This window comes from Mastigoproctus giganteus, chromosome 7 (genome assembly GCF_048544385.1).
Source record: "Mastigoproctus giganteus isolate SK-2022 chromosome 7, ASM4854438v1, whole genome shotgun sequence".
Classification (NCBI taxonomy): domain Eukaryota; kingdom Metazoa; phylum Arthropoda; class Arachnida; order Uropygi; family Thelyphonidae; genus Mastigoproctus; species Mastigoproctus giganteus.
The window spans coordinates 113,525,241-113,547,964 of record NC_143581.1 but is presented as its reverse complement, the minus strand read 5'-3'; the positions used below and the strand labels follow the sequence as shown (position 1 = coordinate 113,547,964).

The 22,724-nt window shown below is 36.7% G+C and overlaps 1 protein-coding gene across 2 annotated transcripts in view; it reads left to right on the top strand.

Moving 5' to 3' along the window:
- The window catches only part of LOC150083157 (WD repeat domain phosphoinositide-interacting protein 2-like), a 387,374-nt gene that overhangs the window by 139,002 nt on the left and 225,648 nt on the right, over positions 1-22,724 (top strand). For both annotated transcript variants that reach the window (XM_090377860.1, XM_090377861.1), the window contains exons 5-6: positions 155-247; positions 17,134-17,204. In XM_090377860.1, coding sequence (XP_090233986.1) covers positions 155-247; positions 17,134-17,204 — 164 coding nt within the window. The remainder of the gene's footprint in view (positions 1-154; positions 248-17,133; positions 17,205-22,724) is intronic.

Sequence of the window (22,724 nt, the reverse complement as noted above, 5' to 3'; positions counted from 1 at the left end):
TTCATAAATACAGTCATTAGAAATAGTTGTGAGAGAATGAGTCCTTTTGTAGGTGTTATATATTTTGGTTTTGCTAACTTAGATGTATTATTTATTTATTTATTTATATATATATATATATATATATATATATATATATAACATAACATTGCAGCATGCAACGAGAATGATTGCAGCTCATGACAGCCCTGTGGCAGCAATGGCATTTAATAGTAGTGGAGTCAAGCTTGCTACAGCATCAGAGAAGGTAATATTTTTACTAGCATTTTAATATTCATGAAATGCTGAATTTTATTCAGTAAGAAATGAATATAGGTAACTCAATTTTTTTTTTTTTTTTTTCTCAAATGATTTTTTTTTTTTTTTTCTCAAATGATTTTTTTTTTTTTGGCTGTGCTTTTTATAAACTTGCGTCATATGCCACTACTAATGCTAATTCTTTTCAGACTACCTAGTAATTTACTTATACCTTAATATGGCTGGCAAGGAAATGATCTTTTTATCTGAAAAGCAAGACTTATTGCATGACTATTTTCTATGGCAGCATGTTCAAAAGGTAACCAGAAGGAGTAATACTCTTAATCTTAATTTATCAGCAGTGATTATTCATGCATTAAAAATCTGGAAATAAAGGAACCATTAGGTGGCAGTGATCACAGTGTATTGATGTGGGATTTACTTTTAGATGTGACTAACATCAAGAGCAAAGGGAAGGGTTTCCTCAGACAGTTTTTAAATTCTATACAATGGAACCAACTGATGATGTTCCCAGATGAACTAGTGAGATGAACTAGTCAGATGAACTAGTGAGACTTGTGGCAGAGAATAAAAATGCATGGAATGCAGATAAATTACACTGAACAACAAATTTTGGGTCATATCTTGTTACAGGCATGAAAGTAAGTTTACTTCATAGATTTTGGGGTGCCAAACATAGAAATAGCAGTTGGCTTAAAATGGCAGTTAGTTCTTGTTTTCAAAAAAAGTAGTTTTTTATATTTATACAAGGTATTTTGTATTTATATGCCTGTAAAATGTAGCTACGAACCTGTATCAAACACAGGACCTTTTTGCCTTTCATTTGTATTCAGCTTCAGGAACATCCCTTTTCACCATCCAACAATAATCAGCTAACATGGCGGTACTCCATTTGCTTTTGTATCTTTGTTCCATCACTGATGTATTGATGGAAGCATTCACCATGTTCATCTCTGATGGCATCACAGTTTGGCAGGAAGAAATCCACATGTGAGTGCAAGAAATGCATCTTCAACGACATGATGCACCCCAGTTTTTCATAAGAAGTAACGAGATCTTCCACAAATTGCCCGTAGTTGCCGGCTTAAACATTTCCTAGAAAACTAGTCAAAACATTTCGAAAGGCTTTCCATGTTGATTTCTTGCTATCACTAATGCCTTATTTGTGGACCAGTGAAAATGCCTTAATCTTCTCTGTACCTTATCCTCCACTTGCTGCTGTTTTAAACAGCGCCAAGTGGGAGATAAACACCCTAACTAGGAAATTTCTCATGCAAGTATGTGAAAGCAGAACCATTCACTTCTGAAGCCTTCATGAAATTTTTCAGTGAGCCCCAGTTTGATGTGGAGTTGTGGAAGGAAAACTTTATTTGGATCTACCAGAGATTCAAATGCGACATTCTTAATTCCAGGTGTTAATGATTTTTGTTAAGGCCAACTCCTCTTCTCGTAGTCCTTGGCACGACTATCCCACTCACTGAGAAAGCAACGATACGTAGTGTAACCCTTTTGTAGTTCTAATGTTCAAACTCACAGAACCAACTTTTCATCTTCCTCATTCATTCATTCAACTGCTGTTTTCTGGAACAACCTTCCGTCATACGTATTTCCTGAAAATTTCAGTCTACAGAAGTTCAAGTCTAATGTCAACAAATTTCTTCTTTTGTCTTCTCAACCCCCAACCCATTGAACGTGACTAAATACTACAGGTTCTAATACCTCCCATGTTTGGGATTTTCATTAAAAAAAAAAAAAAAAAAAAAATGGAGACTACCTTTAAATCACCACATATCTGCCACTTATACTTCTGATAGTGTACACCTAAGAGGAGGTTCTGTTTGTTTGAGTATGTTCCTTTTTTTTGTGGATGGCATACACAAGAGGTATTGTAGGCAGCATATTTCCATTAAGACTAACCTTAGAAGCGTCTATAAATAGTTGCTATTCTTCAGGAACATGCCCCATGTTCATTGCTGCCATTAAAGCATCAACATCCTTAAAAATCTTTTTTTTTTTTTTTTTTTACCTTTTATCCTTTCAAACAGCAAGTTCACCTTCTGTTTGATAGAATTTATCATAGTCTTTACTTCTTACGAAATGCTGTGACTTTCACAGAATGATCTAGAAGATAGCACTATTGTAGCCTTGAGGCCAAAAGCTCTGCCTTATTCTTCGGCAGTTTGAGATCCCTGATGAGATCATTAAGTTTACTTTCTGTGACCTTATGTGGTTCAGCAGGATAAAGGTTTGGACAAAATACAGGATCCCTTGACGTAGACAGTTGCTGTACTTGTTCGTGAATATCAAGTTGATGTTCATCGGTGCCTTCATCTTCATCAGAGTGTACAGAAAAACAATCAGGTGCTTCAGGAATAGGTACACTGTGAGGCACAGGATGAATTTCAGATGGTATATTTGGGTATGCCACTGTCCACTTTTTCTTCCTTGTCATCCCTTTTCTAATAGGAGGTACCATACAGAAGTAACAGTCTGTGATGTAATTTGTTGGCTCCCTCCACATCATGGACACTGCGAAAGGCATAAAACATCCCTTTCGATTAACCTATGCATTGAGTTTTGATGAACAGGTAGTGCAGCATATATGTGGAGCCCAGTTCTTCTCCTGGTCACCTACTTTGCATCCAAAGTACAAGAAGTAGGCCTTTTTTATGGCTCAAGTTAAGGGACGCTTTCTTGAAGATAAGGTGACTTCTTCACATATGTGACAAAGTCATCCAGACTATTCACGCAATTACAGGGCATATTAATCTTACACAACACACAAATACTGCACAAAAAAGTAGAATATCACAGAGAACAACCATTAACTGAGAACAAATCACCCACCACGTAGCCGTATTTGAGGATTACTGCAACAGAGTTTAAGATGCATTTTAGGATAAATGAAGTCTGCTCCATTTATTTGCTACCTGGGACTGACATACCCCAAAAAGTCCTTGATGATCTTATTTTGTAGTTACCTTCCCCTTTCTTACCACTTGGGATTTTAATGGACATAACACCCTGTGGGGTAACACCGATACTAATGGAATGGAGAAGTCATAGAGCATATATGCACTGACAACAACCTCTCCCTCCTAAATATGGGCCAAATACTTTTTTTCACATGCCTACCCATACATTTTCTTTCATTGATCTATCTACTCCCCTTCTCTCCTCCCTTCTTTTACTTGGGGGTGGAGGAAAATGCTTATGGAAGTGGTCACTTCCCCATGATAAACTGTTTACATAAGTAGTAGTAGTAGTAGCATGTGATGCAAGAAAGAAAGAAAGAAAGTGTATGAGCTTATGCAGCATCAGCCAAAAAAAAAAAAAAAAAAATTTACACAACCATTCCCTCTAAATGTCCAGTTCCTCAAATTTATTTAACCTATCAACTTCCACAACAACAGATGGAAGTTTGTTCAAGCAATTGACCACTCACTGGCTATAGGCAAATTTCCGCACATCTATTCTACATCTGTCTTTCTTTAATTTGAATTTATGCCCTCCCTTAGGTTCGGAATCTGAACAAGTGGAAGAATCCCATCAGAATTCAGCATGCTCAACCCATTCAAGGCATTATACACCTCAATCAGATCACCGTGCAGGTGCCTAGTCTCCAGCCATTGCAATTTGCAGAACTTAAGCCTCTCTTGGTAAGAGGATCCCTTCATTCCCCTCACCAATCTTGTTGCCCTACACTGTACACGCTCAAGCAAACTACATCCTTCCCAAAATCAGGCCTCCAGACTTGTATGCAGTCCTCAAGGCGTGGCCTGACCGCTTTACGGAAAAGTAGCCCTTCGCATCTTGCCCCCCACATCCCGCCCCCTGGAACATTTCGCCCCCGCCACATTTCGCCCCCAGTAGATAATTTTCAATGTTAAACTCTCTCGATTACTCGAACTGAACTTCCGATAACTCTAACTTTTCTGAACAAATTTTCAAAATTACATTCATGTACAAATTGTCACATAGCCTTTAAACTAATTTCTCCCCTTTTGTATGTCTTCAGGGTTCTCTTTCCATTGTGAAAGGATTAACTGGAACTGTTAATCCTTTCACAATGGAAAGAATACATACTCGACCATGAGGGCGATAGTCACGTGGTTAGTGACAGACATGGGGGAGGGAACAGTGACTAATCTTATAGGAATCTTTTCAGTAACAAGTGAATCTTGTTCTGATTTGTCTAAATTCAAACAATAAAAGTTCCTACATCTGGCTCTCCTCACATTTCCTGGTGCAGTGGACAGCGCACATTTGCTGTTTTCGCTGCCTCATTATCGGTGGTGCATCACATGAACAAGCTGAGAGTCGCAGGCAGTGCAATATCTGCGTATTATTTTTGCATCTTGATTGATTAATCCTGTATGTACAATGGCAAAAAGGGTTTCGTCAATAAGAGGCAAAAGAAAATTGGTAGATGATGACAACCACATTTACGTGTTTTCAAAGAGAACTCTAGATGAAAAACATGGAATCTGGGTTTGTGAAAAACGTTCCACCTGCAAAGGGCATGTTTGGACAGGGGGTTTTGGAAGGCCCAGTTGTGAAAGTCGTAACTAAACATAACCCTGCAGCTCAAGCTGCAAGGTCGGAAGCATTGCAATTGATTAGTCAAATATGGCAACATGCAACAACCATGAACGAATGGCCACAGAAATTTTGCATCAGTAATTGCAGAGGCTCATGCCAATGTCACGGCATTACTTCCTAAAAAGGATTTACTTAAACGAATCATTCGTCATGTTCGATGCAACAATGGTACTCCTTCTTTACCGAGCAATCTCCAGGACCTAGTAATTCCACAAAATTATCAAGAAATTATCATCGATGGCAATGTACAACAGTTGTATGGTTCTCAGGATGAACTTCTCCCGGGTCACATGCTTATTTTTTCCACTAGTAACAATCTTCAGTTATTGCCGCGTAGCCATGAGTGGTTTTCTGATGGAACTTTTAGCACAGTACCCACGCATTTCCATCAGCTTTATACAATTCATGAGGTTCAATTCAATGCAGTTATTCCAGTAGTCTATGCGCTTCTGCCAAACAAAACTCGTGCCACATACGTCAAGTTGCTTCAAGAAGTTAAAAATCTACAACCGGGTCTCCAACCCCAGTGACTTATTACAGATTTTGAACACAGTGCCATGCAAGCCTTCCAACAAGAATTTCCTGGTATTGTAAATACCGGTTGTTTTTTTCATCTTTTCCAAAGCGTTTGGCGAAAGGTACAGAATGAAGGTTTAAAAGCCCGATATGAACAAGACCATGAATTTGCTCGTTGGATCCGAATGATTCCGGCATTGGCATTTATTCCTCCTGCTAACGTTATTCAAGCATTTGAAGATTTAGTTGAAACTGATGACTACCCCATTGAAGCTATGGTGATTGCAAACTACTTTGAAGATACATATATTGGAAGAAGACAGTGGAGAGGCTGGCAATTACCCATTTTTGCCATCGAATTGTGGAATGTTTACCCACGAACACTGAATGATCAGCAACATACCAACAACGGCGTGGAGGGGGTGGCACAGAGGATTTCAGGTAACTTGTGCTACTTTATCCCCAAATATTTACCGATTCATTGATTCTTTAAAGAAACAACAAGGGCTAAACAATTTCGAAATTACACAACTAATTTCCGGTAATTCAGGCAATCATAGAAACAAGAAGTATGTTGCAATTTCTGCTAGAATCAAAAGAATAGTCCAAGATTTTCAAAATCATAATGTGATTGATTACCTTAGAGGCATTGCATACAACTTTGAGTTTTAAACAATAATAATGTGCATTTATTCTATTAAAACAAAATAAATTAGAATTATTAAAAATTTAGGTGTATCATTTACATTTCTATAGTCTACTTAATATCTACAGGAGGCGAAATGCGAGGGGCCACTTTTCCGGATCCTGGCCTAACTATTGCCTTATACAGAGGGACAATCACTACTTTTCCCTGCTAGCAACATTCCTATATATCATTGACAAAACCCCATGACCTGCCCTATCAGCCTGTCTGCATTGCTGAGAAAACTTCATATCTGACTCCCAGGTCTTTTTCATTTTCTATCACCTTAAGTGTAGTACCACACAGTTGGTACGTTTCTCTGGGGTTATTTCTACCCATATGCAGTACTTTGCATTTGTCAAGGTTAAACTTCAGTTGCCACTTCTCAGCCCATCTGCCCAAATTTTCAAGATCCTGTTGCAGTAGCACACTGCCATTACTGTCATTAACAACTATGCCAACCTTTGTATCATCTGCAAACTTCGACACTAAGCCCGATATACCTTCATCAATATCATTGATAAATATACAAAACAACAGTGGGCCCAACAACAAACCCCCTGAGACTCCACTAATAACGAAGAGCAGCACCCATTGATTACCACCCCTCTGTCTTCTCCTACTCAACCATCCTTTTATGCACTGTAGCAATTTACCCTTAATACCATTCTGCTCCAATTTGTACCAGTATTCCATGCGCAACAGTGTCAAAAGCTTTCCTGAAATCCAAGTATATGATATCAAAATTATTTTTTGCATCCGGTTCCTTTGTAACCACATCATAATAAGCAATCATATTTGTCACACAAGACTTTCCCTTAACAAACCCATGCTGTGTCTGAATTATTGCTGTAGTCTTGTCTAGATGATCCTGCAATGCATCTTTAACCTGTGACTCCATTATTTTACCCGGAATAGAAGTTAAACTAACTGGTCTGTAATTACTCGTGTAACTCTTCGATCCCCCCCCCCCCCAAATGTTTCCCCAATTTAATGCCCCTTGTGAATTGGGGAAACATTTGCACAAGCCAGTCTGTGGGGACCTCCCCTGAGTCCAAGGATGCTCTCATAATTATGACTAAGGGTTGGCTTACTTCCTTTGCCATCTCCTTTAATATAACTGGATAGATCCCATCCACCCCGGGTGCCTTTCTTGTGTTTATCTTCAACAATTTCTCCTCCACTTTGCTCTCAGTTATTACAAAATCCTTAAGCACCCTGCTACGCTACAATTTGATAATCTTCTGGCATTTTCAAACCTTAATAACTCATCATGTGTGAATGTAGATGCAAAATACTCATTCAGTTTGTTTGCTATCTGAGCAGGATCATCAACAGTCGAATCATCGATATCAGGTGGCCCAATCAGATTCATCCCATTTCTTTTAGGGTTTATATAAGTAAAGAAATCCTTGCTGTTTTTCTTAGCATCCTTTGCCAAAGGTTTCTCGTAATCTGCCTTTGCCTGCCTAACCTCCTTTGTGACTTGATTACGGACTAGCTTATATCTGCCATAGGCTTCTATGTCGCTTGATAATTTATATACATCCCATGCATTTTTCTTCTCTGTCATAAGTCTCATTAGTTCATTTGATAACCATTTAGGCCTAAACCTTGAACAATATTTCTTAATAGGTATGAAACATTTAGTAGCTTCCACGATTAATTCCGCTTAGAATTTCCTGTTGGTAACATCATCAGTTGATCCCACTGTACAGAATTTAAAAACTGTTTCTGACCACTGTAGTCACCTTTACGGGAGAAAAAACCCTTTCCTTTACCCCTGATATGGTAATTATATCTTTAAGTAAATCCCACATCAGTACTCTGTGATCACTGCCACCTAGTGGTTCCTTTATCTGCAAATTCTTAATACACGAATGATCACTGCTGATAAACAGATCAAGAATATTACCCTCTCTGGTTGCCTCTTGAACATGCTGCTGCTGCAGAAAACAATCTAATAAATTCACAAAAGTCTTACTAGTGTGGGAGTGACCATCCACAAGTTTCAGTCAATATCTGGGAAGTTAAAATCCCCCATTTTAAGACATTCTGATTGACTAGCCAACTCTGTTCTCTGTACAATTATTCATTGTACTCTTTTGAGTCATTAGGCCTATAACACACTCCTACTGTTATTTTTGCTTTTGCAATGCTTATGTCACACCAAACTGACTCAACATTCCACTATTTATCTATATCAACTGGATACACTTCTTTTGATTTTATGATTTTCTTAATTAACAGCATAACACCTCCTCCATTCGTATCCTGTCTATCCTTTCTGTACACATTGTACTCCCTAAATTCCAATTCTGCATTCCTAATATCTGTGTGACACCACGTCTCTGATATCCCAACAATATCCCCCTTTGATGTCTTGACTAACACTTCAAATTCATCAAATTTATTTACTATACTTCTAGCATTGGTATACATGCAAGTATACATGCACCTATTCTTATTCTTAGTTACCCTAACACATCCCATATACCTGTTTCACGATCACTGCCATCAGTCCTTGAAACCTCCAGCATCACTCACTCCAGGCCACTGCTTATTCTAGAAGTAGTGCAAGAATCACCTTCACCTCTGCCTGTGGCTACTTTTAACCTTTTAGTCTGTGAATCCCCCCTACCAAGCTAGCAGTTTTCTGACCCACCTAACACTGTCTCGATAGCATCAACAAATATTCTTGCATCCTTTTTATTGAAGTGTATCCCATCCTCATAGAAGCAGTCTCTTCTGTTAACAAGCACAGACTACACTGAATAAAAATTCTACTCCTTGAGCCTTGCACATTCTCTCCAGGGCTGAATTGATTGACAAGGCTCTCATCATGTACTCCCTCCTATTTTGTCTGGGCAGAATTTCAGACACTAAAATTTAACCCTAACTCACGACTTTTTTGCAACATTGACCTGTACTTGTTAAGTAAATCTGCAGATCTCCTATTCTTAATGTCATTAGTGCTAACGTGTACTACAGTATCACTCTTTGTGCCCTTAAAAGATGTTATATGCTTCACAATGTCATCAACTTTTGCCCCTGGGAGACATACTCTGGTCCTATTCCATCTATCCTTTTTACACAATATATTCCCTGTCTTACTGACAATAGAGTCACCAACAATAACTAACTCCTGTGGGACCAGCGCATTCTGCCTTGGAGATTGTCACTGTGTTGCCTGATGCCCAAGAGTGAGCTCTGGCATTGAGTTGGGCAGCTGAAAGCTTGACGGGCCCCTCATATTAATTTATTCGAGGGCGTCTACCCTACACCTCAAGCTCTCATAGACTCCCATTAGAACGCTGAGTTGACGCTAAATTCTAGACACTCTCTCTCTGCACCTGTCACACACAAAGACATCCTCTTTGGCTAGATCATGTTCTGTTCCAGAGAGTTCGGCAAACTTTTCACAAGTTGCACATTTTTTTAGGCTGTGGTGCGTTGGAGAGTCACCCCCCCCCTCAGTTCTCCTCTGAGTCACAGCATTCTTGCCACTTTGTGCCCGTTGCTTTGCTGCTCTAGTCTGGGGCATGGTATTTTAAATTAATAAGATCAATAAATTTAATTAATTAATTGTCAATACTACACTATCTAATAGAATCCTAAATGCAGTGATGCGTATTACGCTATATATTTTTACATTAGAGCTACCTAGTTACCACAATTAAATATTTGATTTCCCTACCCCTCTATACAAAAATAATGGCTGCAAGATTCTGACGAAACAACGGTTTTACATATATTAAGTAGTAATCTACAAAAACTCTTATCTAAAATAAAAATAACCAGCGCAACTAGAACTATAAGGCTACTTATAAAGTACAATACAAAATAATAATTAGGTAAATTAAATGGCAAACACATCGCTTTTTCGGAGCCTGTAATTCACAGCTGTAATTTTTAAAGAGAGTCGGTGCTCTGACTCTCACTGACTTAGTATCCGTATCCTCCCTTTCCAATGTAAATTTGAGTCTAGAATGAATATTGTTAAACGAATGTAAAATGTCTTGGATAGTACTACTATCAGTAATTACTAGAACATCGTCTAAATACCTCCCATAGTATGTGATATGGGGTCGAAAAGGTGTTATTAAATATATATGCTCAATCGTTGAGAGATAGATCTCCAATATTAAGCCACTAAGGCTTAATCCCATTGGCAAACCAAAAATTTGTTTTTACACTTTGTCTCGAAAGTGATATATTTGGCTTCAACTAACAGTTTAATGAAATGAAAAATTTCTTTAATAGGAAGCATCGTATAATTAAACGGTATAGAGTTACTATTTAACATATCCCAAATAATATCTAAAGAGAATAAGGTAACATCTAGTGAGAATAAATTGTCATTATTGCCAATTCTGCAGTCCTTAAGGTTATTAAATAATGATTCGTAGTTCTTAATCCCAAATTGCATCACCTATCTAAAGGGTTTTGTAATGCTATATACATATGTGGACAAGAATGAAAATTCCGAGTTTCTGTAGGAAACAATGAGCTGAATAGGAAATCCAGTCTTGTGTAATTTTACCTGACCGAAAAGTGCAGGAATATTGTGAGTTCTGGCCTTCAATTCCTTTAACTGAGCCATAGTAATGTAGACGTATTTTCGATTTGTGGTTAATGATTTATTGTATTGCTTGACCAAATTGGTAAATAGTGCCGGATCTTCTTCAAGATAAGTAGAGGTATCTGAAACAGCTGACTCTAACTTATTAATATAATCGAGTTTATCGAGTATTACAACCGTATCTCCTTTATCTGCCCGCTGAATAATAATGTTTTTATTTTCCCGAAGTTCACATAAAGCTGAACTGTCATGTATATTCAATTTAGGAAGTCGCGTTTCTTTTATGTTATTCACCACCTGGTTAACTTGTTGAATAAATAAATCTTTTTGTGGAACATTACAAAGTCCAAATTCAATATCAATTACGCACTGCTTTTTAGGTAGTTTCTAGGTGGTAAATGCATTCTGAATGAATGCATTTACCATAATTAATTTAGCATAATGAATACATGCACGTGTGTGTGCGTGCGCGCGTGTGTACAGGGCACTCCTTGACTTACATATTTAATCGGTATTTTTTCATTCAATTAAGTCCAACTTCTGTCTTGTAGATACAAAACACATGTACAGTTGAGTACAATGCACTGAGATTATAACCCCCAACAAACTTCATCATGTACAGCATTTTACGATTTGTAACCAAGTTAAATTAGGCTGAAAAAAATATACAATGAATAATAATTTAGAATACAGTATTTATTGAAAACTAATTTAATCTAAATACAATACGTAATTTAATTTAATCTACGATCAAATCATTTTACGATGGACTTTGCAAAAAAAATACCGTTCACTACTGCATACAATATTTAGTAAGTGCCAATCATTGTGAACACATTTGCAAACTGAATTTTAATTGTATTAAATGGCTATTCTAATAAGCGAAAATAGGAGAAATATTATCCACAGGCTATAAAATTAAAGATATAGAGCACAAATTTATACTTTACTTCCTCCAATTAACAAAATTAAATGATGCATTAAAATCGGAAGAATATTTCCCACAGGTTAGCAACTTAAAAATAAATTTATGCTTGCGTGCTTAGCTTAATTAACTAGTTGATGTTTCTGTTCTCTAACATTTTGCGGGGTGGTTTAAAATTTAAAACAGTAAAAAAGATACGCAATCAATAACAAAGAACACGGAACACACACACAAATTGCAACTAACACGATATGTGCAAGTGAGATACAGAGTAACAACTTTATGAAGCTCAAAAAATAGGAATGAAGAGAAGATTCTGAAAATTTATTTCTATTTTTTATATGATTGAAGATTTCGGTGAAGGGGAAGCACATTTCATCATAATAACGTAAAATTCCACAGAATTCCAGCTATCAGTATCATCATAATTGCAATAAGATCGAGTTTACTAACCATTTTTAATAGATTGCACTAACAGAAAAGCTCAATAAATCGGAAATTACTAATTGTTTTTATTGTTTTGTGGTGGTGACCTGTATTTACATATCTTAGGTGACCTATATTTACATTACACATATCTTAGGCTATATTGTTAAAAATAAAAAAGCATAGTTCTTATATGTGTGTGTGTATATATATATATATATATCTGATAATTAAAATAAATATGATATTTAAAATAAAAAACATCAGCCAGTAGTACGGCAAAAATGCAGAGTGAAACGAAACGCAAAATAATATAAAATAAACAAACAGGGAAGGGAAAGTAGAAATAATAAGACAAAAAGGTAGTCGATAATCCCCTGTATAATTTAGTATTTTATTAAACCCAATTAATAAAAACGATGTAAATTTAAAATAATGCCAATTATATATAATTTAGGGGTACCCCCCTCAAAGGTACCAGTTCCAAAAGACATGAAATATCACCAAAAAGGGGTTAAAGAAACTACAAAAACTGAAATATCACCAAAAAGGGGTTAAAGAAACTACAAAAACTGAAATATCACCAAAAAGGGGTTAAAGAAACTACAAAAACTGAAATATCAAAATAATAGACTGACCATTATGCCCCATATCGACAGAGGACCACGTGGCCAATAATGGTCTTGGAATCGCTGCATTTCAATCGTCATACAAATCATCGCAAAGGCGGAAATATCGAAGAACCAAACCACCCTTCCATCCTCCGATAGATCAACCAATGCAGAGGATTTGCATGCCGGTGGTCCTTATGCAGCGAGAAATAATCTATAGAACCACCGCCATGCAAATCCTCTGCATTGGTTGATCTATCGGAGGATGGAAGGGTGGTTTGGTTCTTCGATATTTCCGCCTTTGCGATGATTTGTATGACGATTGAAATGCAGCGATTCCATGACCATTATTGGCCTCGTGGTCCTCTGTCGATACGGGGCATAATGGTCAGTCTATTATTTTGATATTTCAGTTTTTGTAGTTTCTTTAACCCCTTTTTGGTGATATTTCACGTCTTTTGGAACTGGTACCTTTGAGGGTGGTACCGCTAAATTATATATAATTGGCATTATTTTAAATTTACATCGTTTTTATTAATTGGGTTTAATAAAATACTAAATTATACAGGGGATTATCGACTACCTTTTTGTCTTATTATTTCTACTTTCCCTTCCCTGTTTGTTTATTTTATATTATTTTGCGTTTCGTTTCGCTCTGCATTTTTGCCGTACTACTGGCTGATGTTTTTTATTTTAAATATCATATTTATTTTAATTATCAGATATAATTAGGCTTCATGTGGAGGATGTGCATTTGCTGCCTCTAATGATAGCTTCATATTCATATTGATTTATTTTTATTACTTTTGCCTAACTTTTACATCACATTATATATATATATATATGTGTGTGTGTGTGTGTGCGTGCGTGTGTGTGCGTGTGTGCGCGCGCGCGCGCTTTCATGATGATGATTGCAACACCAGGGTACCTGCCCAACTTCCGAGAATAGGCCAATGAGCCTTAAAACAGTGCCATCTGAGTGGTGGTGCCCACTGAGAATAAGTAACAATAGTCTTCTCTATTAGTGAAGCATTACTTATTCAAGGTAGTGCAACACATGGTAACTCATTGTGAAGGTAGTCACAATATGAGATACAATTAAATTGATGCCTTTACACTACTGTAGTTTTTCATTGAGTTAGTACGCTATGATGTATTTACACTGATATTTTATATGTATATGTGTATACAGGGTGTCTCAAAAATATTGGTACAAACGTTTAGGGGAGGTAGGTAACATCTAAAGGAATATGAATCACATAGGAACCCATAACCAGAAATGTCACGGGAAAGTAATAGCAGAGGCACAAGACAGTAATTAGTGGCAAACATTTATTTGACATAATATTAACAATGGAGTACGAGATGGATGCATTTCATGATGTTACAACAGATGCTCGAAGGTTCCACCATGAGACGCGGTGCATGTGTGACACCAATGCAGCATGGATTGGCGGACACGGTCGAACACACCTGGAGTTTCTTTGACAGTAGCAGCAGCGCAGACGAGTCTCACCATGAGATCCATTTCCGTCTCCACAGGCGATTCATACACGATAGATTTGAGGGCCCCCACAGAAAGAAATAAAGGCTCAATAAATCAGGTGAGCATGGGGGCCAGGCAACATCCACCATTTGGCCGTGGTGGACCATTGGTCCACCACGGCCAATCCATCGACGCCCAAAACGCTTGTTCAAATGGTCACGAACATACCTTCCATAATGGGCAGGCGCCCCGTCATGTTGAAACCAAATGTTGCATCTCACATTTGATGGAACATCGTCAAGTAACCCTGGTAGAACTTATTCAAGAAAGATCCGATATTTAGCGGAGTTCATGTGGGATGGTAACAGGTATGGGCTGACTAAGCAGTCACCGACCATACCTGCCCACACATTTATTGCGAAGCGATATTGTGCCGCATGGAGGCACACACAGTGTGGATCCTCTGCTAATCCATACACTAGATGCATGTCTGCCAGCTCACAGTTCGTATATCAATGAATGCTCTACATGCGGCGACTACTGCTTGAATGAGTAAACCAGAAATTTTTCCTCCCGCGAACTGATTAACAGCGCCGTGTACCGACTTATGGTGATGTTTCTGGTTATGGGTTCCTATGCGATTCACATTCCTTTAGATGTTACCTACCTCCCTTAAACGTTTGTACCAATATTTTTGAGACACCTTGTATATAAGTGTGTGTGTGTGTGTATATATATATATATAAGTACTTTTAATATCTTTTTCTTAGCTTTATATTTTTACACTTTCTACTTCTTTTTTTTTCTCGTTCGTAAAACTATTAGTGCAATAGAAGGTGATATGAAATTTTTCTACTGTCCTTAATCTCTTGCTATCTTCACTTTTTTATCTATACTTTTATCCCTTCCCTATCCTCATTTCACTCCCTTGCTTTATACTGTCTGCTTGCACTAACTTTATATACATATCTATCTACACATTAAAAATGTTTTCCTCCTAGTGATATTTTTTCAAGCCAATGGGAGAAGAGGGTGAGGCAATTATGTCACTACAAATGCAATTAATTATTGATAACGCCTCTATAACGTTCACCCACCTTGTGCATGTGATTCACTGTCTAACCTTTTATGTTCCATTGCGTTTTTTGTATATTAATGAATATTCTATATTTATAAATACTGTAGTTTAGTATTTTGTAAATATTTTAAATATTTGTATAGTTTTTTATTATTTCAGTTAAATATTTTAGTCCTGCTCTTTTGGATGCAACAATATTTCTCATGTATTATGGAACCCGAAGCAAAAGGCCTTTTCCTCAGTGACTTGTGTAAATGCAGGTAAATAATTACATAGTGATATTGGCTGAAGTCCAGTGTAGTATTCACCAGCAGGTACTTTGATGAAAGCGAAGAAGATGGCGATAATTGACAGGTGAAGGCACCTCTCTTTTCTGATTGTTTTGTGTCATCGAGGAGGAGTGGCTTAGCTTAGGTAGGGTGTTTATCCCTCAATCTCACTGTTATAAAATGGGAAAACGAGTTCAGGATTTAAAAACAGCGGCAAATGTGGGGAAAAACACCCTAGTAAAGTTTTTTTCCCCTGTACACTGTCCTCCTAGGCATATCAACCTAGGAGGACAGTGTGTGGGGAAAGCAGTGGCATCTGCTAATCACTGCTTTGTTCCTATGCGTTTGTCGAAATATGGGAGTCACAACTTGTCAATCACTGCTTTCCCACTGTTTTGCTTGCTGCCGTATTGGAGGGTGTACACTGTTCTGGAATTTTACTGTATTTATTCAACCTTGAGAATGCCGAGCACTACAAATGCCCAGGTAAATAATTTCCTGATATTATATCGACGTTTCCTGATATTATATCGACCAGTGCGTTTCGAGGTCTCCTAGTTATCCTTAAATTTATTCTAAATCGCATCATTCACTTATAACCACTTATTTTTATTTTATTTTATTACCACTTCTTAATTCTTCGTAATTTATTTTGTTATAAAACATATACTGTGTTGGGATTTTACTGCTTTACTCCCTATTTGATGTCACTTAGTTTTATTCTTAAATTTGCTTTTCTTCCCCAGGTATGAACAAGAAACGCAGTCTTTGATACATTATCAGATGTAGTCCCCTAATGAAATACCTGATTATGTATCAATATTTATTTTTAGTTAACATCAGATTTTAGTTTCATAATTTCTCTTTTTCATATGAAAAAGAGACATTATTAAAATTAAAATTATGAAAATTATAAAAATTAAAATTATGAAATTTCATAATTTCATAATTTTTTGCTTTACAGATCCCTTCTATATAATTGGCTTTGCAATTCAGCTTATAACCCCAGAGGCTCACATCTGGTGAGTATGGGCTTGGCACACCCAGTGTCCTGAGCTGGATATCATCATTCTTCTCTTTCTTGGTGATTTCCTTCTACTGATCTCTCTCTCTCTCTCTCTCTCTCTCTCTCTCTCTCTCTCTCTCTCTCTCTCTCTCTCTCTCTCTTGGGGTAACTCAGAAAATTTTTTTGGCAAGTGCAGCATAAGCCTCAGGCTTCCTTGTACTATATGGCTAATAATAATAATTTTTTTTTAATTCATTAGATAGTATGAACCAGAGCTGTAATGCTCAAAAAAAATTATATCACATAGTTTATTCACTTTCTTTCTCACGCCTATAATATCTTAAATTTCTGCTATCCTTCTCCTATTAGTTATGGCATTTTGTGTAATTTATGCATCACACACACACACACACACACACGCACGCGCACACACGCACGCGCACACACTTGGAGATACACCAGTAACTGGTGTCTGGTTAATTTTTTATTGTAAACTAATGTGGATTATTGTAGTTCATGAAGTTTGATTCACTATTATAGCACATTTTTAGAATCTAAATAATTAACTGTTTTCTCAGTAGTCATATTTTCAGTGCAGATGATAAAATGCAATGAAAATATTGTTTTGGTTCTTGTTTACTTTTTTATTTAATTCATTATTTAATTTTTAACTTTTCATTTCATTTCAGGGTACTGTGATTAGAGTATTTAATGTTCTAGATGGACAAAAATTGTATGAATTCAGGAGAGGAGTGAAAAGGTGAGTTAAACGGATGAATCCAGTATTGTCACCAGTGGTGGACTGGCTCGGGCAAGCCAAGTACCAGCTTGGTCCAGTAACATTTGTAGCATGTTACTGCTGAAAACAAAAGGAGAGGGGGGTTAAATTTGTTGGAATCACTGGAGCCAATTACAATCAATCTGCCTCTGTTGTCACTTGATTGCTACTTATGTATAATGAAAGATAGTCATATTAGTCTCTATTCTTTTCTTTAGTAACATAGTGCTCTCATATTATATTATATCCATTGCAAACCTAAGGGTTTACATGGTATTGTCAACTTAAGGTATGTAAAATACAGTGGGACACTGAGAGCTGCACTTATGTCAAACCACATAAGGATGTGGTTTGAGTGCACAGAGGATTGCTCAGGTGGAGCACAAGTATGGGGAGGAGAGAATATTTCAGAGAAGTTATAAGAAAAAAAACATGGAGGGTCAGTCATGACACAAGGAACAAAACTGGAGCATTCAGGGTAGAGTGGCAGTAATGGATGGGTAACAGCTTGTGAAATGGGTTGATTCCATCAAAACAAGGGGAGGGACTAGTTTTAATCACTTGGATGCTGTGGTGGCAGTGGAACCAGTATTATTTTCATTGTTTTAGTTGCCCACCAGTGTTGTGTCTATTGCTTGTCATTTCAGTTATTGAATATGGCACTGGAAAATGTTTGAAATGCATTGAATGTCTCTTTTGTTTTAATTTTTTCTTCTTGGTCAGCAGCAGATGTGCCGTTGAATTGGTAGCTGTTGCCTGTATGTTGCATATGGGGGGAGGGGGAGCGAGAGTATGTGAGACCAAGTCTCAGCTTCCTTGCAGTGGCAGGTTTGTGTGTTACTGATACCTAGATTAACTAACTTTGTTTTGTTAAGTTAAATTAATTTTGTTGATTAGTTTTAAATTAATTTTGTTTTGTTCTGTTAAATTAATTTTGTTAATTAGCTAACCTAGCTAATACTGCTCCAATTACAAATTGGAGCAGTATGGTATTAAGGGCAAGTTGCTGCTATGGCTAAAGTGATGGATGAGAGGGAGAAGACAGAGTAGTAATCATTAGACAGTGCTCTTCGTGGACTTATGTTATTAGTGGAGTCCCCCAGGGTCCAGTGTTGGGTCCATTGTTGTTTTCTGTATTCATTAATGATATTGATGATAGTATATCAAGCTTAATGTCCAGGTTTGCAGATGATACAAAGGTTGGCAGGGCTGTTAATGACACTAATGACAGTACCCTGGTACAACAGGATCCAGAGAAGTTGAGCAGCTGGGCTGACAGGTGGGAACTGAAGTTTATTACTGACAAATGTAAAGTACTGCATATGGGAAGCAGTAACTAACCCCAGAGTAACGCATCAACTGTGTGGTACTACACTGACAGTGGTAGAGAGTGAAAAGGACCTTGTGCAGGCAGATATGAAGTTTTCTGAGCAGTGCAGATGGTCTGTTAGAGTAGCTTATGGTGTCTTGCCAATGATATAGAGGAATTATTCTAGCAGAAATAAGGAGGTGTTTATCCTCTTGTATAAGAGGAAGTAAATGGTCAGGCCACACACCTTGAGTACTGTATACAGGTCTAGAGGCCTCATTTTAAGAAGGAAGTAGAGCTGTTGGAACGAGTACAGAGAAGGGCAACAAAATTAGTGAATGGAACAAAGGGTTGCTCTTATGAAGAAAGGCAAATTAAGGTTTGTAAATTACGGTGTCTGGAGACTAGGCACCTGCAAGGTGATCTGATTGAGGTGTGTAAAATCTTGAATAGTTTGAACATGCTCACTGTTGACGGGGTATTTTCACTTGCTCAGATTAAGAACCCGAGGTTCTTAATAAATTCAAATTGAGGAAGGACAGTTGTAGGATGGATATGTGGAAGTTTGCCTTTAGCATTAGTAGAGGCATTTGATGCAAGAAAGCAAGCTTATGCAGCATCAGCCAAAAAAAAAAAAAAAATAAATAAATAAAAAATAACCACTTCCACTTCACCCCTCTGTTTGTTCGAAATACCTGTCCAGCTGAGCCTTAAGCTTATTTAGGCTATCAACTTCCACGACAAGGGATGGAAGACTGTTCCACCAACCAACCACCTGCTGGCTAAAGGCAAATTTCCTCACGTCTATCCTACATTTGTCCTTCCTCAATTTGAATTTATGCCCTCTCAGGTGATTATTCTGAGCAAGAGGAAGAATCCCATCAGCATTGAGCATGCTCAAACCATTCAAGGCTTTATACACCTCTATCAGATCACCTCGCTGGTGCCTAGTCTCCAGACACTGTAATTTGCAAAACTTAAGCCTCTCTTCGTAAGAGCACCCCTTTGTTCCATTCACTAATCTTGTTGCCCTTCTCTGTACTCATTCCAGCATCTCTGCATCCTTCTTGAAATGAGGCCTCCAGACCTGTATACAGTACTCTAGGTGTGGCCTGACCATTGCCTTATACAAGAGAATAATCACCTCCTTATCCCTGCTAGAAAAATTCCTATATATCATCGACAATACACCATGAGCTACTCTTGCAGCACGTCTGCACTGCTCAGAAAACTTCATATCTGCCTGCCACTGTCAGTGTAGTACCACAGAGTTGATATGTTGCTCTGGGGTTGCTGTGTCCCATATGTAGTACTTTACATTTGTCAATGTTAAACTTCATTTGTCACCTCTCAGCCCATCTGCTCAACCTTTCCAGATCCTGTTGCAGTAGCATAGTGCCAGTAGTGTCCTTGACAACCCTGCCAACCTTCGTATCGTCTGCAAACTTGGACATTAAGCTTGATAATACATCATCAATATCATTTATAAATACAGAAAACAATAATGGACCCAATACTGAACTTAGCCAGTGGGTGGTTGATTGCTGGAACAAACTTCCATCTGTTGTAGAAGTTGATAGCTTAAATAGATCAAGGCAGAACTAGACAAACATTTGGAGCAAGTGGATGGGTGAAATAAGGTTTATTTATTTATTTTTTTTGGCTGATGCTATATAAGCTTACTTTCTTGCATCATGCACCTTTGCTAATGCTAATAGTAATGGGGGCATATGATGCAAGAAAGCAAGCGTATAAGCTTATGTAGCTTAATGCACAATTATGAAAAATGCTATGTTACTTTCTGCCTTTGCACCTTCTGTATTGCCTATTTTCTTGAATGGCAATGCTGTCTAATGCTGAAAACTAAAGGGTTGTAAGGCTTTCTTGTTTTTCGTTTGCATTACGATGCCTTTCAATATCACTTAATTTAGCTGTCATTGTGAATTTACAATATTTACAAAAACATTTTAAATATTCACCATCTAATTTGCAAAACCAGCTCTTACATTTAGCACCTTTGAGATCAAGTGTTGAATATATTTTTTGGTCATTTTCACAACGGGGCAAAATTACACACTGCAGTTTATTTGTAGAAGAATAAGAGAAATTAACTTCAATATGATATGCAGAATACTTCCGTACGATACTCTCCAGAAATTAAAATGAATAAAAGATTCTATGTATTATATTGAGATAAATTTCTCTTATCTTTCTACAAATATTGAAATCAACATAGAACGTATTGAGCAGCATAGCACTGTTATATACTATCAAACAGTTTAATAATAAAAATTCACAAGCAAAAAAAAAAAAAAAATAGTTACATACTCAAAGTAATTTATTCATCACAAATGTAAAGGACAATTTTTTGTCAACACTGTTAAGCCTATTCAAAACAGTGGTTTGCATGCGGAAACTATTTACGTTACTGCATCTATGCTTTGGGCAGTATACTCCAGTAATTCAAAATGCGAAACCAGCATAAAGTGACCATCCATATTAGGAAAGCCAACCGGGCTAGCCGGGTGGGTAAAGTGCCTGCCTGGCAATCCAAAGGTCGCGGATTCGATTCCCGCCTTGGGCTTGGATCAAAGTACTGCAAAAAAACCTTGGGAGGTGCATTATGGCCACAGAAGCCTATGCGCCAACAACTACCAAAAAAATAATAAAAATAAAAAAAAATATTAGGAAAGTTACATTCCAGAAAGTTGAATTTCAAAGAAAGGAAGTTGAAAAGTTCTGAGTGATTGGTAGAAATTCATATTATATCTTTCTCTGATCTGTAAATGATCCAGCAACAAATTTTCAATAAAAAAAATTACTGACATCAGAGTAATAAAATTACAAATAGTTCTGTCAAATTATAACTAAATGCAAAGAATAGTAAAAAAAAAAAAAAAAAAAATCTACAGCAATGAGTACATATATTACTAACATTGTCTAGTTTGTGATACTAACATATATTATCACAAACTAGACTGGTTAACAATCGCCTACGTCATGGACCATTCATAATTTGTGAATGGTCCATCATGTAAACTTATGAAAACTGGAATAATAAATTCATTTACATGGAATGATAAAATCACTTATTAAAAAATCACTACAAAGTTGGCATTGCATTGTGCATATAAAGAAAACCAATACATACTTCTCTATTCAGAAGTGTGCATTCATTGTTCACTGAGCCCAAAAGGGGAAAAAAAAAAGTGCAGACAAGTAAAATAACTTTTTGAAATTCATAATATATCTTCCTCTGATCTGTAAATATTCTATCAACAAACTTTTGGGTGATGTCACCATGATGAGTATTATTGTTCCTAGTACTTGTACCGTACTTAGCAGCAATAAAGAAATTTAATTTAATTTTAGTTTTCAATAAAAAATTTACTAACAACTGGAGTAACGAAATTGTTCTGTCAAATTGTAACAAAATGCAAAGAATAGTAAAAAAAAAAATAATAATAAAATAAAATAAAATAAATAATAATTTTGCACAACTCAATGTACAACAATGAGTAACATATATTAGTATCAAGATGTTTGACAATTGCCAACATCTTGATACTAATATATTGGATCATTCATAAATTGTGAATGGTCTATCATTAAACTAACAAAAACTGTAATAATAAATTTACTTACATCTTCAGCCTAACATCAGTTAGAAAAAGTGTTTTTCTTGCTCTGAGAAACATGAAAATGTAGAATAAAAGTACATGATACTTGATAACAGGTGCAGAACTTTCTCTCAAATAAAGCAAATGAAAATCCCTGTGATTGGCTGAATTTTTTTGTTTCATTTCTTACTCTCGTTTCCCAAGTTATTCCTTCAAGTAGCTTTGTAACAAATTTTCCCACCAAAAACGAAAACAGAATACGTACATATAAAAGGGTTATTATTCATGGATAATAACTAATATATGTTACTCATTGTTGTACATTTATTTCATTTTATTTCATCCTGTTGGCTATATAGAAACAAAGCAATAAACAAGGGTAGAACATTGTTATGATAGTGACAAATGAACCACCTCAAAACCATAAATTTCACGAAACTGCATGCTTTGGAGTGACTGACAACTGGAGTAATGCTTTATTCTGCCTGATCATTGTTAAATGATCACAAAAGGATTCCTCCCAATGCACTGGTAAGTTTCAAAACATTGCCAACATACATGAGGATCAAAGGA